General features: G+C 37.9%; 1 protein-coding gene across 2 annotated transcripts in view; it reads right to left on the bottom strand.

Moving 5' to 3' along the window:
• Positions 1-15,584, bottom strand: part of LOC145981546 (metabotropic glutamate receptor 3-like) — an 89,945-nt gene that overhangs the window by 40,892 nt on the left and 33,469 nt on the right. For both annotated transcript variants that reach the window (XM_083114855.1, XM_083114856.1), the window contains exons 5-7: positions 11,475-11,623; positions 8,549-8,739; positions 4,150-4,665 (exon numbers count right to left, since the gene is read on the bottom strand). In XM_083114855.1, the coding sequence (XP_082970981.1) occupies positions 4,150-4,665; positions 8,549-8,739; positions 11,475-11,623 (856 nt within the window). The remainder of the gene's footprint in view (positions 1-4,149; positions 4,666-8,548; positions 8,740-11,474; positions 11,624-15,584) is intronic.

The raw sequence follows: 15,584 nt of genomic DNA, 5'->3' as shown, positions 1-15,584 counted from the left end.
TTCCATGAATTGGAAAATTTGCTGCCATAGGAAAATCTAATGTGTATTAATCTTATTGATGTAGTTTTGCGCGAAAATGGACACACTTATGAAGCTAGCCACAGCTCACATAGAATTGTATCTGTTTTATTAACTACAATTTGGTTACTGTACTGTGATGTCATACGCTACTTTCAGAAATGTGTTTGATTAACTACAATTTGGTTACTGTACTGTGATGTCATACGCTACTTTCAGAAATGTGTTTGATTAACTACAGTTTGGTTACTGTAATGAAGATACGTAACTTTTTTCACAGTTAATTTTCATCCCATTGTTTGATGCCATTTTGAACTGAATCAACTGAGGTAAAAGTGACGTGGCGGATTCATATAAACTTTTCGTTTTCATTTCACAGATAATTACAAAAAAAATACAATCGTCAGTACAATGTGAGATACAGTTCTTAAATGAAGAAAATGTAAAGTATTTTTTTCTATCTCAAACATCGCAAAACGCTCCCAGATCCTTAACATTTGGGTCTGGAAATGGTTTAAGTTCGAGAACTGAAGGAAAAGTTCAGACCATCCAATTACAGTTCGGGTAGATATACTCCGGTTTCGTTCCAATTTTTGTTCGAGAACTAAAAATGAACAGAAGGGTTTCATTCCGGGCCGAACTAGAAGTACAACCTCAGATCATTCTAGTTACGGTTCGGATAGATATGCTCCGGTTTCATTCCAGTTTCAGTTCGAGAACTGAAAGTGAACCGAAAGGTTTCATTCCGGGCCGAACTGAAACTAAAACCCCAGATCATTCCAGTTGTGGTTCGGACATATATACTCCGGTTTCATTCCAGTTTCAGTTCAAGAACTGAAAGTGAACCGAAAGGTTTTATTCCGGGCCGAACTGAAACTATAACCTCAGATCATTCCAGTTACGGTTCGGATAGATATATTCTGGTTTCATTCCAGTTTCAGTTCAAGAACTGAAAGTGAACCGAAAGGTTTTATTCCGGGCCGAACTGAAACTATAACCTCAGATCATTCCAGTTACGGTTCGGACATATATATTCCGGTTCCATTCCAGTTTCAGTTCGAGAACTGAAAATGAACCGAATGGTTTCATTCCGTGCCGAACTGGACGTAAAACATCAGATCATTCCAGTTCTGGTTCGGACATATATACTCCGGTTTCATTCCAGTTTCAGTTCGAGAACTGAAAGTGAACCGAAAGGTTTCATTCCGGGCCGAACTGAAACTATAACCTCAGATCATTCCAGTTACGGTTCGGACATATATATTCCGGTTCCATTCCAGTTTCAGTTCGAGAACTGAAAATGAACCGAATGGTTTCATTCCGTGCCGAACTGGACGTAAAACATCAGATCATTCCAGTTCTGGTTCGGACATATATACTCCGGTTTCATTCCAGTTTCAGTTCAAGAACTGAAAGTGAACCGCAATGTTTCATTCCGAGCCGAACTGAAACTGAAACTGAAAGTAGGTTTCAAATGCAGTCATAAGTAACAGCGCAAACTGATACAGGTGAAAGTACACGATAATAGAAGCAAAAAAGTCTCAGTAAACATGGGTCTGCAAACGAGTCGTTTTCGAGATAATCGCGAATGTGTGATTACAAGCTGCCACTGACTTCATTGTTTGTAAACGTCATCCTAGTTGGTAAAATGCTAATATTGTCTGTGAATATGTGGTTAGAAGCCGTCACTGATTGCATTTTATAAACACAGAGTGCTTTACTCCTTTCTTACAAAACAGAACATTTACGAGAGGTAGCGTGAGAATCAAACAGAGTGGATAAAGCACTCGATGATTACAAAATGCAATCAGTGATGGCTTCTAACCACACACTGGCACACATTATTCGCATTTTACCAACTAGGACAACGTTTACAAACAATGAAATCGGTGGCAGCTTGTAACCCCACATTTGCAATTATCTCAAGAACGGCTTGTTTGCGGACCCATGTTTACTGAGATTTTTTTGCTTCTATTATTGTGTACTTTCACCTGTGTCAGTCTGCGCTATTACTTTTGAGATGCTCTGTATATCTGGGAGAGAGAAAAGATACCAGTTATATTTCCGAGGGCATTTGCAGGACTTCTCCTGAAAATTTGCTGGCTGTCAGTTTGTCAGGAAGTTCCAAGAATTGTGTGGGAAATATTAGCATCAGAAATTATACATGGATTCTGTGTAAATGTTGTTCACAAACATTAACAAGTAGCTATACGTAGACTTCGTTTTATGCACCTTCAATTCTTGGTGTTCGGGGAAAAGGCACTTAATGTCAAGAAATGCAATTTGACCACATTCTTTTAATGTTTATTCTTTTAATAGCAATCATTACCGACATGATATACATATTGGATCAGCACTATTTAGAATCTTAACACATGCCCAATATAAATATTTTTATTTATATTTAATTTAAGAGAATCTGAGACAACAACAGAAAACTGAAAATCACAGTTTGTGACTTATGTGCCTTTTCTCCGAACACCCTAGAAATATATATTCATATGTTCATCCCAGTTGTTTCATATTTGTATAAGTTTCACTGAACAAATATATGAATCGGTGAGACCAAGAAGGGAAAGATTCCACTCGACCTTACTTTCGAGAAATAAAAAAAAAAACCTCATAGCATCCAAAACTAAAAGCATAGTAACAATATTCCATAAGGGGTTTGTTTTTAAAACCTTTATTTTTAGCTTCAATATGTATTCAAAGTATTCATCCCATTTTGTTCAAAAAGTGGAATCTTTCCCTTCTTGGTTTCACCGGTTCATATATAATATGAATATAATATTAATATATAATAAAACTAACTACACTAATCTTCCCTATCTATTGTTAGAGCATGACAGAGAGGCAACAAACATAGAATTAAATCATATGTAACATTTTGATCTTTCTTATCAAACCTATGAACTAGCAAGACCTATTTCAACATATAGCTTACAAGTTGAGCTTCAAGATAGATCTAACTTCTGTTTTTTTTATATTTCAGAAACAAATATAACCCTGTGGTCACGTGAGAAAAAGAGTCATTTAAGAGACATGTCCAAACTGCGACCCATGTGATAAATTGCAAGTATTGATTACATTTATTAATTTTGCGTGTGTATTATGCTAGTGATTCTGTATATTTTGTTTTAATTTCAACTTTTAAGTTGAACTAATTGTGCTTAAAGTGAACATTAATCTCTCAAAAGTGGGCCAGTATTTCAGTGCACCATACAGTGTACATGCCAAATGTTGATGTAAATTTCATATTGAGGTGCCTACTGGCTTGAATCAATCATTTAATATATATTAATTTGCTCTTAATCAGCTATTTGAGATATTCTTTTGTATTTGTCCTCAAATACCATGGAAATTATCGTACCTGGAGGCAAAAAGCCCATCCAGATTTTTTCATACCCTGCATAATTTTACACCTTCTGTAAAGCTGGCATCGGGCTACAGCCTATTATCTGCTTCTAATAACCAAAGTGTTACTTGGATGACAAATTTTGTTTTAAAACTGTGGTAATTCCTTTCACTCTCCAGCCTAATGGTGTAGTGGTAACGTCGCCTTGTAATAAATGGCTCCCGGATTTGATGCTTGGTGAAAGTCCATAGTGGTTTGGATCCAAATTTAAACTGTAGGCCATCCCGATTAGCCTGTATGTGCATAAAAGGGGTTTAAAACACAAACTCCAAGACTTTCGCTTCCAAATTACAAGGTTTAGAAAGTTGAAATATAAGCTTAAATTAATTTCATTCAATAAGATATTTGCTCCAATGTTTGTAAACATACTCTCTAAATGAATGTTTAACCAGAATACAACAAAGGAATGAATACGTCTGTATTGAATCATTCACATGTTTTACTAAAGTGTATTCATATTTATTGTATTCATTTGAGTGGGTAGAGTAATTTTTGGGTGGGTGGGTTGCAGTAGTATTCCCAAGGGGGTTTAGTGTGTGTCATACCCACCCCCCTTTGCCCAAGTATCCCAAGGAGAGAAGAGAATGTTTAAGGCAGGAAAGAAGGTAAAATGAGGGCCGAGTACTAAAAAAGTATATGTAAACCCCCTCTCCTACTTTCGAAAATATTGGGCATGCCACTGGTGGATTGGCAGACCTTGTTCCATTCTAACTCACCCTTGAAAGTTACATTTCCAAGATACTCCTTCAAGTCCTCTCCTTCGATATGATCCAGTGCGGAACATTCCTCCGTCTCATCTCCACACCTCGCCAGTCTAAGATTGTTCAACGCATGCGCAAGTGCATGCACGGCATCACGAATGAAGTGCAGATACCTTTGCTGCTTGTATCCGTTTTGCTTGGATATCTTCAAAGCCCCGCTGCACGGCTTCATACCCAAGGTGCCGCTTAGACTGCAGTTGAAGTACGTCTCCCAGTATTCGTGAAACCAAGGGTTCCGGTTGTTGGTGTTTGGAGAAAGGGAGGTGAAGTAATCGTCAAAACCCTCCAGTTGCCTCACGAGGGGTTGGACGGCTAAAGCACCTTCCAGGGCCTCTTCGTTCTCGTCGGCCACAGACTCTCTGCTGCTCCATGCGTCAGAGCCGATCCATAAGTACTTGCTGCTGAGGCCTTGTCTCCTGGCTGCATGCAAAAGATGCCGCATTGCTTGCTTTTCGGCAAATACTACCACAACTGAAATGTAAATTGACGCTTTAACATGCATTGTGGAAAAATCCAAACACATTAAGACACAGGAAATTAGATTATTATGTTCCAAATTTATCCTGTGAATTTCCGCCAGCAAATAGCTAATGCAGGAGTTTCACTAGAAATGAAATGGTATTTCCATTGCACAAGTCCACAATCGGATATCCAAAACCCTTGAAAACTGAATGTGTTTTCATGGCCTAATTTCCACCAGCAAATATTTTCTTTTTTGCTTACAAGGGTTCTTTGGGACATTATCACAATAATGAGTAGATATAGTACCCTAGTGCAGCATTTGGAATTCTGTAGTTATCCAAAAACTGAAACATTGTATAAGCCTGAGGATTTTGGATATGGAATTGGAAACCTGTTCCTATTTCTCTCTAGCATGTGCCAATTTTAATTTCCTCAGACAGTTTTAGCCTTCCCAATGATTTATCATCCATGTTGAAGGACAAATGACAGTGTTTTAACAAATGTTTTTAGCTTTTTGAGAAGAGTGGGCCTTTTACACTGTTTCTGAGATGTTTTAAAACTATCCTTACGTTTTTTAACGAATAGTGTTTGTCCTGCACTTTTAACCTTTCTCAGGGTTTTTTAACTTTAAAATATGGGTTTTAGATAATGGGATATGTTCTCATATACTTAGAAGGGTGCAAATTGGCTATGCATGCTGAAGCACCCAAAACTTTTAAGTCCATCAATTATTCCTAGACTCAAAGGTTTGTCACCTCAACAACATATGTACTCTATCTGTCCCTATAATGGGCAAGATCAATCCACTTTTGACTGTTCTTACCAATTTCTTCCAGGTTAATATTAATATTGTCACTCCACCTTTGTCGTGACCTTCTTACTGGTCTCTTACCATTATGTTGCCCAACAAGGACCCTAGAAACTATTCTATTCTCACTAACGAAGAACTAAAATTAAACGTTGTGTGACTCAGTTGTTAGCATATGCAGATGATGTAGACTTATTGGGGGATGATGTAAATACAATTAAGAATAATGCTAAAATATTTTTCAAAGCAGCTAAAGAGTTATGTTTGGAAGTTAGCAAAGAGAAAACTAAATATATGCTTACAGGCCGAAACCAAGTGTTAGGTAATAATCAAAATCTAATTATTGATAACAACTCGTTTGAACCAGTTTCCAAATTCAAGTACTTAGGAGTAATACTAACAAATGAAAATGATATTAAAGAGGAAATAAAAAGCAAGCTTAATTCAGGAAATGCATGTTACTTTTCTCTTCATAAACTTTTGTCTTCTCATTTAATATCTAAGAAACTAAAAGTTAAAATATACAAAACAGTAATTTTGCCTGTAATATTATATGGATGCGAAACTTGTCCCTTACATTGAAAGGGGAACATAAATTAAGAGTATTTGAAAATAAGATCCTTAGCAAAATATTTGGGCCTAAAAGGGATGAGGAGACAGGTGAGTGGAGAAGGTTACATAGTTTAGAAGTACATAATTTGTATTCATGTCCAGATGAATGATTAAATCAAGAAGACTTAGGTTCCCAGCCATGTGCCATGAATGGGAGAGGAAAGAAGAGTTTGCAGGATTCTTGTTGGGAAACCTGATGGTAACAGACCAGTAGGAAGACCATGACGAAGATGGAGGGATAATGTTGAGATGGACCTAAAGGAAATTGGTAGGGATGGGAAGGAATATCTAGATCTTGCTCAGGATAGGGAAAGATGGAAGGCCTGTGTTGCTGCAGCCATGAACCTTCGGGTTCAAGAAGGCTAGTTAGTTAGTTACTATGCACGTTACATGGCCTGGGCATGAGGTCTTCTTTATTTAATTACATCAGGGGATAATATAGATCATGCAGTTTACTATTATGTAATAGTTTTTTCTTGTATGTACGCATTTCTTGCACTGTAGAATTATTTTCTTGTAGTTTACGGTTATTACAAGCATAAGAAAACCGTTTTTCGTTGTGATGTTTCTGATGAAGGGAGCGTGTGTTCTCCTGAAACATCACAATGAAAAACGGTTTTCTTATGCTTGTAATAACCGTAAACTACAAGAAAATAATACTATTATGTAACCTAATCCACTTGTTTCTTCACCTCCTAGACCTAATATTTCTTGAAGAATTTTATTTTCAAAAGTTCTAAGTTTATGTTCCTCTTTTAGCATAAGGGATAATGTTGCACATTCATATAATGCTACATACAGAATTAGTGTCTGTATATTTTAACTCTTAGATTCTTATGTATTAGGTAAAGGATGAAAGTTCATGAATTAAAAAGTAGCATCTATTACCTAAATTGTCTCTGGTTCTAATTTCCTGTTAAATATCATACTGTTGTCCTGTGTATGGTAGAACTGAAAGGTTTCTCATAATTCTGCATTCATATGGAACTTGTAATAAGCCATTTTACTTGGAAAATCTGTATAACGATCATACCAGTTATAATGTAGACGGTAGGGCAAGAGTGACGTATACAAGTTCCTTGCTATGTGTAATATACATGTGCTCCAACTTGGCAGGAAGCATTGCGTCAACTCGGTGTCATACACCTCCTGGTATAAAAGACCGAACCCTCTTATTGCTCTCATCTGATTGGTGATCATAAAGTGTGCCAGTGGATTGTATCGACCTGGAGTCGACATGACTGGACTTACAGCTGAGCAAGGTCAGTGAGTGGTAATTGCCTTACTGGTTACAATCGCTTCAAATATCCTGCCTACAACTAATTTGTGGAATGAGACAACAGACTTTTTATTAACTATTTACCAATCTCTCCTTGGTGTCTCTATTGCCCCGAGATAATAGGTGCGAGCGAAGCTGGGGGCTGGAAATGAACACGTTCTCTACGCCTCTAGCCAGTGACTATACCTTGGGGGGGATGCTTGAAAGTAATGTTTGCGTAGCCGGGAGTTAGTTTTACGGCTGTAAACCATTCTAAAGCTACCCCCCACCCCCCTAAGAGACAATGCAAACGCTGTCTTTCTTTTTGCTGCGTTCCAGTCATTGTACTCAGCAACATTTTCAAACATGAGCAGGAAAATTTTCACATCCTCTTTTCCCTTACTGGAGAATACCGGTGTTCTAAATGACGTGTAGTTGGCCATGCTGGGATTTTGGGTGTCCAGGAAGGGATTTATAATGGTGGGTTGAGTTGCACTGTCGGGATGCTGTTCTTCTATTCCAATCTGCGCTAATCTAGCCTGCCTAGGAGTAGTTATTCTATTCGCATCTATGGGGGTTGACGAAATAACAGTCTAGTTACTTCGTTCAATGTGTGATTGAGCTCTTCTTCTAGCAGGTTTATACTGTCCATCAGATACACATCATTATTAATTTAGAAAAAGTGTTTTTGTTAACATAATTTGCTGCAAAGCACGGAATCTATGGTATGTATGCCTTTGCGTGTGTGAGAATTTTGCGTAACGATTAATTCCGATTCATAATGTTCGAAATTTTTATTTTGGCAGCTCCACCATTTAATCTCTCATCCCCCGAGATATAGTCACTGGCTAGAGGCATAGAGAACGTGTTCATTTCCAGCCCCCAGCTTCGCTCGCACCTATTATCTCAGGGCGATAAAGACACCAAGGAGAGATTGGTAAATAGTTAATAAAAAGACCGTCATCTCGTTCGACACATTTAATTCTAGGCAGGATATGTGAAGGGATTGTAACCGGTAAGGCAATTACCACTCACTCACCTTGCGCAGTCGTAATTCCCGTCATGTCGACTCCAGGTCTACACTATGTTACAATTTCCATTTTGGCCCATAAGCACAATTTTAAAAGTAATGCATTCTGTTGATTGCTGTAGTAGGTATAAAATAACAATATTTTATAAAGAATTAGCACACAATGCTGGTACATTTTTCTTACCATTACTTTCTTCTGCAAGTTCAAGGAGAATTTTATCGTAATCACTGTCTGTGAACCTCTCCAGATCTATCTTGTGGGGCGTTGAGAAGCAAACACTGTAGTTGTTCTTCAAGGCATTGAGATTCTCAAATCCTTGTATTCCATAGTCATTGTCTGAGTACACTACAGAGGCATATGTCCAGTTGTTTTTCCTGTTAAAAATCAAAACAAAGCATTTTGTAGTTTTTCTTATCTATTATCTTTTTTCTGCATTTTGACTAATTGCAACAATGAGTATGGATGACAATTAGATGAAATCATAAAGGAACTTCCATGCCCATGCTGGACTTGAACCCAGAACCTTTGAGGGGTGAGACCGTAAGCTGATCACCAAATGAGCTCTGTCACCGAGTCACCTAAACATCACTGTATTCGATTCAAATCTAACATTGTATCATTAATGGTTTATATCTCATATGGCATCATGTACGAGGGCAAATCAAAAAGTACTTGCGCCTATTTTTTTCTAGCTTGTTATAAGTGTTATTACAAAAGCGAGATATACGAGCGATGCAGTAGGCTTTTCTTGGAATGGCCCTATTGTAACTTCCGATTTCTTCCACAGCACGGTGCTGTTATCAGTTGGCAAAGATGGCTGGAGTGCTCAGGAAGTCCACGCCATATGAGCAGCGAAGTATTATTTGTTTTTTATGGTGCAAGGGACAAACAGCCACAGATATCCACAGGAAAATGGAGCCAGTGTATGGGGACAAGAGTTTATCAGTGTGAAGTGTGCAGTGGTGGTGCAAGGAGTTTGAAAATGGACAGGAAAATGTGGAGGACAATAAGCAATCGGGCCGACCTCATTCCTCGCTGACACCGGACAACATTACCCGTGTTGATGAAATGGTGAAAGCTGATCGACGTGTTCATCTGAAGGACATTTCACTGAACTTGGCATTTTCTATGAGTGTTTACGACATTGTTCACGATTTGTTGGGATACCGCAAGGTGTCGTGTCGGCGGGTTCCTAAGCTTCTTGATGATGTCCACAAGTGCAGAACGTTGTTCGTCGTTGGTTCCGTGATCATCCGGCCACCTTCTATGCAACGGGCATTGCAAAACTTGTGGTACGGTGGGACAAGTGCCTCAACAGGTGTGGTGATTATGTGGAAAAATAGCAAAAAGTATGTAGAAGATTTTGTATATGTTGTTTTTCCTTTATGGTTTGTAATCTGGCAATAAATAGTTAGGCGCAAAGACTTTTTGATTTGCTGTCGTAAATGAAACCACGTTTAGTTACATATGTGCTTGTAATTTTGCAATTAGAATAATTTTCCCTCACAATTCAAGGTACTTACGGAGGCAGGTTTAATAGGTTCAACTCTTGGCTAAGGCATTGAAATATTCTGTCATTCAATTCATCAAATCATTGTTTAACCTCTCATTGCAATCAATATTAAACAGTAAGAAGGTGACCATGAAATAGCAATATTTTCCAGTTCTTTCAAACCCTTAAGAATAAAAGTTGTAAATATAGTGCCCATCATTTAGAACTCTATTCAAAATTTTAATAGGTTTGTATTCTATCTTAGTAATAGCAGGATTCCTACTGACATGGGAATCCTGAAAAATTTGGGAAAATTTTGTTTTCTGCTTACCAAGTTGAAAGATCTGAAAATGCATTTAAGTTTTTCCACCAAGCATATTTTTTGATTGTTTAATTCTTGGTGGAGGCACATAGTGGTTTGGATCCCACTTTAAACTGTAGGTTCCAATTAGCCTTTTTATGGATAAAATGGACTTAAAAACTGAACTGTGTTCTTGATTGGAGATATTTTGTTCTTATTATTGTTTGTTTATTATCAACATTGTTGACTGAGCCTTATTTACTTGAATTCCATGCAAAGTTGAAGACTTCAAACTTACTTATTACCAGTGCCGTAGCTAGAATTGATCTCCAGGGGGGGGGGGGCATGGGTTATCAAGGAGGGGCTTTGTAAACAAAGTCCATTCATTATTTTAAAAGTTTAACAGTATTAAATGAAGGTAAATTATGTGTGTGTAGGGGGGGGGGGGTAATTTACATAAAATTTAGAAATATCATACGAATATTATATTTTTTCTATATCTAACACATCCCTTGACTGATACTGAAATCATTCCGCCACTCAACTACTCATCTCCATACTACTTTTGATGATACAGATATTCATATCACACAAGAAAAGATGCACAATATTCAATTATAATGCCTACAGTACATTCCACCCTCAGCTGAAGCAATAAAACTCCCCTTCGTTCCAAAAACTTGGGAGCTGTTGAACTTTGATGCAGATGTGAAAGGAATGTGAATGAGAATCTTCTAAATACTTGCCGCTACTTAGACTTCTTATCAATAAGATGAACAAATGTAATAGCTGTTGTTCATGTTATTTGAATTTTACTTCACCAAATTGTGAGCAAAGTAATATCTGCTGTCTACATTTTCGCTCTTCGCTAGAAACAAATTATATAAACCAGTTTTACCTAAAGTCAAGGGGTTTGTTATTTTTGTTGCAAGTTTTATTTTTACATTTAAAATGTACTGATACAGCGTACTGTTACACATCACTAGAATAAAAGCATCTGAAAAAGTCAAGAAATTTGCTTAGCAAAATTAGTCAGAACCTTGTATGGCCTTTCATACATATCTTCATGCAAGAAAGAAACATATTCGTAATATGATACAATGGCACATATCATACTTCTTCAGCCTTCCTGATGGCATAGTGGTAACAAACATCATCACCTTGTAATCAAGGAGTCCTGGATTCAATATCCGGTGGAGGCACATAGTCGTTGGGATATCACTTGAAACTGTAGGTCCAGTTCAGTTAGCCTTTATGTGCATAAAGTGGTCTGAAAAGCAAACTGAAACAAACAATGTTTCCAACTCGTTTCGTACCTGAGTATCTCCAACATAGCCTGGGCCTGGTTGACGTCACTGGGGACTGTCCTGAAGAAGTACGGGAAGCGAGCTTTGTCGCTCAGCACGGCCGATGTAGACAGGTAGCTGACTTGGGAAACATTGAAAAGACGCAGCAGTGTTGCTACCTGCACAAGAAGAAACTTGTTAGTTTTCTATTCCAGAAATCTGGATTCAAAATAAGTACATTTGGAACCTTTTTGGGAATGAACACAGGATGAGACCAGAAACTTCCTAACAGAACAGGGGTGTCCAAGCTCTTTTTACATGCAGGGGTAGTACGTATTTAAGCAATCGTTCACATACCACATTGCATTACATGTGTACTTACACTAGAGACAATAAGGAATTTCCTAAGGAATAAGGTGGGTCACATGAAAAATCAGGGTGATTAGGATGTGGCCTGTAGTTTGGGCGACCCTGTTGTTATAAAAAATGAAGCAATATGCTACAAATTTGAAAGGTATCAAATCCCATGCAGTTAATCAAATGACACCGTTTTTTATATCCCTTTTTAAAGTGGTGCATGATCCATCAAAATTTTAGAAATATGGCGGCAGCAAGACGATGGATTTTACTCAAGTCTCCATGTTTTACCTATGAAAAAAACACTAACTTTTGTTCACTTACTGGAATAATATTCAGTTTCCCTTAGCTCAAAGTTAATTTTGTATTCCCCGAAATACGCGTTATTGATCGCCGTGTTGCTACATGTCTGGAAAACAGGGAAATTTTCCAAATCGTCTGGAATTTACGTACATTTTGGAGTCTGCAAGAGAAAAAGTTCAGGATTCGGTTCTTGTGATTCCACTCCCCAAAAGATTCAGTTTAAAAACTCGTTTCTTTCGTTCCTATGGTTCTCAGTCTTGTGCAAAATATTGATTCCTTCGAATTTCTGTAATAAATTTTCACTTTTATAATAGCTACTAAATACTAGAAGGAATATCAAAGTAAAACTTGCAGTCCAGATATCTGATTGATAACTAAAGTACATTGACAATATGATCTTAATTACCGAGAATGTTGGTGAGGATGGGGTATGTTGGCATTTCCTATATGCAACAAAAATTTCTGCAGATGCTACGTACTTCTAAATGTGAGCAAAAAAGCAGCATTTTCTACGACACTATAAATCCGCCAGAAAATGAAAAATTGTGTATGATTTATGAACTTTTTTCTGGTTTTATATTGTGGAGATCTGTTATGGTGAAATAATGTACCTTAGCCTGAAAGCTAGATGCACGTGATTGTAGCACCCAATACATTTGATGCCAATTGTAATTTTACATTTTACTCTTAGAATTTTCACGTGTTCTTGTGTGTGTAGAATGAAATTTCCTACAAAAAGTTGTGAAAGTGAATATTAATAATAATTAACGAATTATATATTTAATTGAAAAACATAAGGTTCAAAAGCAAAAACCATGATGATAAACATGTCTGGAAAAATTTCATTTTTGGACTGGAAAACCTGGAAATGTCAGGGAATTTCAGCATCAAAAAATCGTAGCAACCATGCTTTAATGTAACAAGTTACCAGGCTACAAAAACAGAAAAGATAATGCATATAATTAGTGCACTAGTCCGTGAAAACTCATAGGGAAAATGGAAGGTGTGAATATCTACTCCCTCAGTGTTCCTGTTGGCACATGGGCGTCGGGAAGCAGGGTCGAACTGGTCCATTGACCCTTCTTCCCTGAAAATTGACATTGTTTATTTTAAGTTACAAAACAGCAGAAAGCTTGTTACTTCTTATGTTAGTAACATAAATAAAGTTCAGTTAGTTATTATTTGGACAAAATCAAGCAAAGTAAAATCTGCTTAAATCGAGAAAAAATAATGTGTGTAAAATACTGGAACCAAATCATGTTATTTTCAAAAATATGTGAGATGTCTTTTTGGGTAAATTTTTTCGCCCCAAAAACTTTTAAAGCTTTTTCTTGAACAAGATGTGTAAAAGTTAATTTTTTAAAAAATGAATAATTATGCATTTCAGTACAAAAACTTTATGAAATGTATAAGGATAATGAAAAAAGTTGTGGATCAAATAATAATAAGAAGAAGAAGAAGAAGAAAATTTGGAATAGTTGTTATTGTATAATAATCATAACCATGATAATAATTTTATTGTTATTATTTCTGCTATTCACGTCGGCCCCGTGGCGGAGTGGTTATCACATTGCGCTACGACGCCGGTGGTCCCGGGTTCGAATCCAGGTCGGGGCATGGATGTTTGGCCATTCATCAATTTCACCATATCATCATTTATTGGCGCAAATTAACCAAAAATGGCAGAAAAAACGAAGTAAAATAAAGCAAAACAATCAATCAATTCTGCTATTCAACTTTTATAAATAGTCTGATCCCCCCTCCCCCCCCCCTTACGAACATTTCTACCGACGCCCATGCTCGCCAGGTTCGATACCCGGTGGAGGTACACGGTGGTTCGGATCACACGGTAAACTGTAGGTCTAGTCCCGATTAGCCTTTCTGTGCATAGAGTGAACTTATCCCTTCCCTAATACATGGATCACGCTTAAACAACCCGTGTGAACGTAGCATGGAGTGCATTTAATTCGCTGCACGTTCTAGGGTGTCGCTTAACAGGCGCGAGGCAATTAGCACGCACGAGTCATTTGCGCGTAGCGGTTGTTTACTCAGCCGTTTTAGCTACGTCACTCTGTCGAAGCTGCGACGAACAATGAAAACGCCCTGAAAACACTTCAGCACGGAGAGACCATTAGAATGCAGAATTGCGCTCAGAAAACAATTTTGCAGCGCGCGATGAATGGTTTGAGTGTGACTTGGCGTTTAATGCCACGTTAAATAGCCTACTAACTGCGTTGTTAAGTATCTGTTAAATATTTAGGTAAAGAAGAAAACAGAGTAAAAGTGGGATGAATTCACTGGTGTACCCAAGAGGTTGACCAACAAATTTGAATGAACTGATACGCAAGTATACTTCATGGCAGAGGCGTCTCCTGAACTACAGTGCCTTGAATAATGTAGTGTGGAAAACGGACGGTTTTGGCCCCTCTGGCAGGTTCCACTCAGAAAGGATACCGCTAGAGGCGCTGGTGTTGATCCCGGTGCTTGGTATTCGTCTGCTTATAATGGAAGTAAATGGAGTTTTTGCTGCAACGTCTCATTCTTTTACATGAAGCATTTCTATGAATGTGATAATTGCTATGATATTTGGTACAGTGGTCGCGAAGATATTAACGAACATTCTAGACAGTCGACCACGTCCTGTTATCGTCATACTTTCGTTAATGATACGGGAGAAAAAATACGCGTGGAATTTTCTTGGCAACTTGGCAATTTTGTGTATGAATTAGGTTCATTATTATTATCATCATCATTTCTTTTAAAGATATACACACTTAAGCATTTGCATTTTTGATATTTACTGTCTCTTTTCTTCCGCTTTAAACTAATCGCGGCGATGATGATAATGATGATTGCATGAAACGACAAGGGGACCCCACAAAACTTACTTAGTGCCATCGACATGAGTGTAAGGAAACTTTCAAACCAATGAGACAAGCGACACGGGATGTTCACACTGTCACACTAGTGACACACACTTCCAGACTGTAAAATAGCATTCATTGCACATGAGGGTCCAAACAGCAAACGACACGTTCATATGGCGTATTCGCGTGCTACTTGTTACTTCGGTCGGAAAGCTCCTTAAAGGAAGGGTGCTCAGACCGAAGCGACGCGCTACAGGGGGAGTTCCCAACTAAGTGACAAGCGACATGGTGCCTTCAGTCTATTAGCAATGTGAAATGTTGCTCTTGATTGGCTCCTTTCCAAGCAACATGTGTCACTTCGGTATGAAAGTTGCCTTGGACCGAATGACCCGTGTCGCTTTGGTGTGAAATCTCCTTGAGGAAACGGTGCAGTCAGAGCTTTTGTCCCTACGGTTCGAAAGGTTGCATTGATTTCCGACAGCTCGCTTTCAAGCGACATTTGTGGTTTGTCGCCTCGGTATGAAATATCTCTCAGGATACTATTGATAGATTCTAATAACATAGGAAAATAATACTCTAGTACACAATCCAACACCTGACGTCCGGAATCACT

The sequence above is a fragment of the Lepisma saccharinum genome, chromosome 29 (assembly GCF_977018435.1).
Source record: "Lepisma saccharinum chromosome 29, izLepSacc3.1, whole genome shotgun sequence".
NCBI classification, from domain to species: Eukaryota; Metazoa; Arthropoda; class Insecta; order Zygentoma; family Lepismatidae; genus Lepisma; species Lepisma saccharinum.
This window is presented reverse-complemented; position numbering and strand designations above follow the sequence as displayed.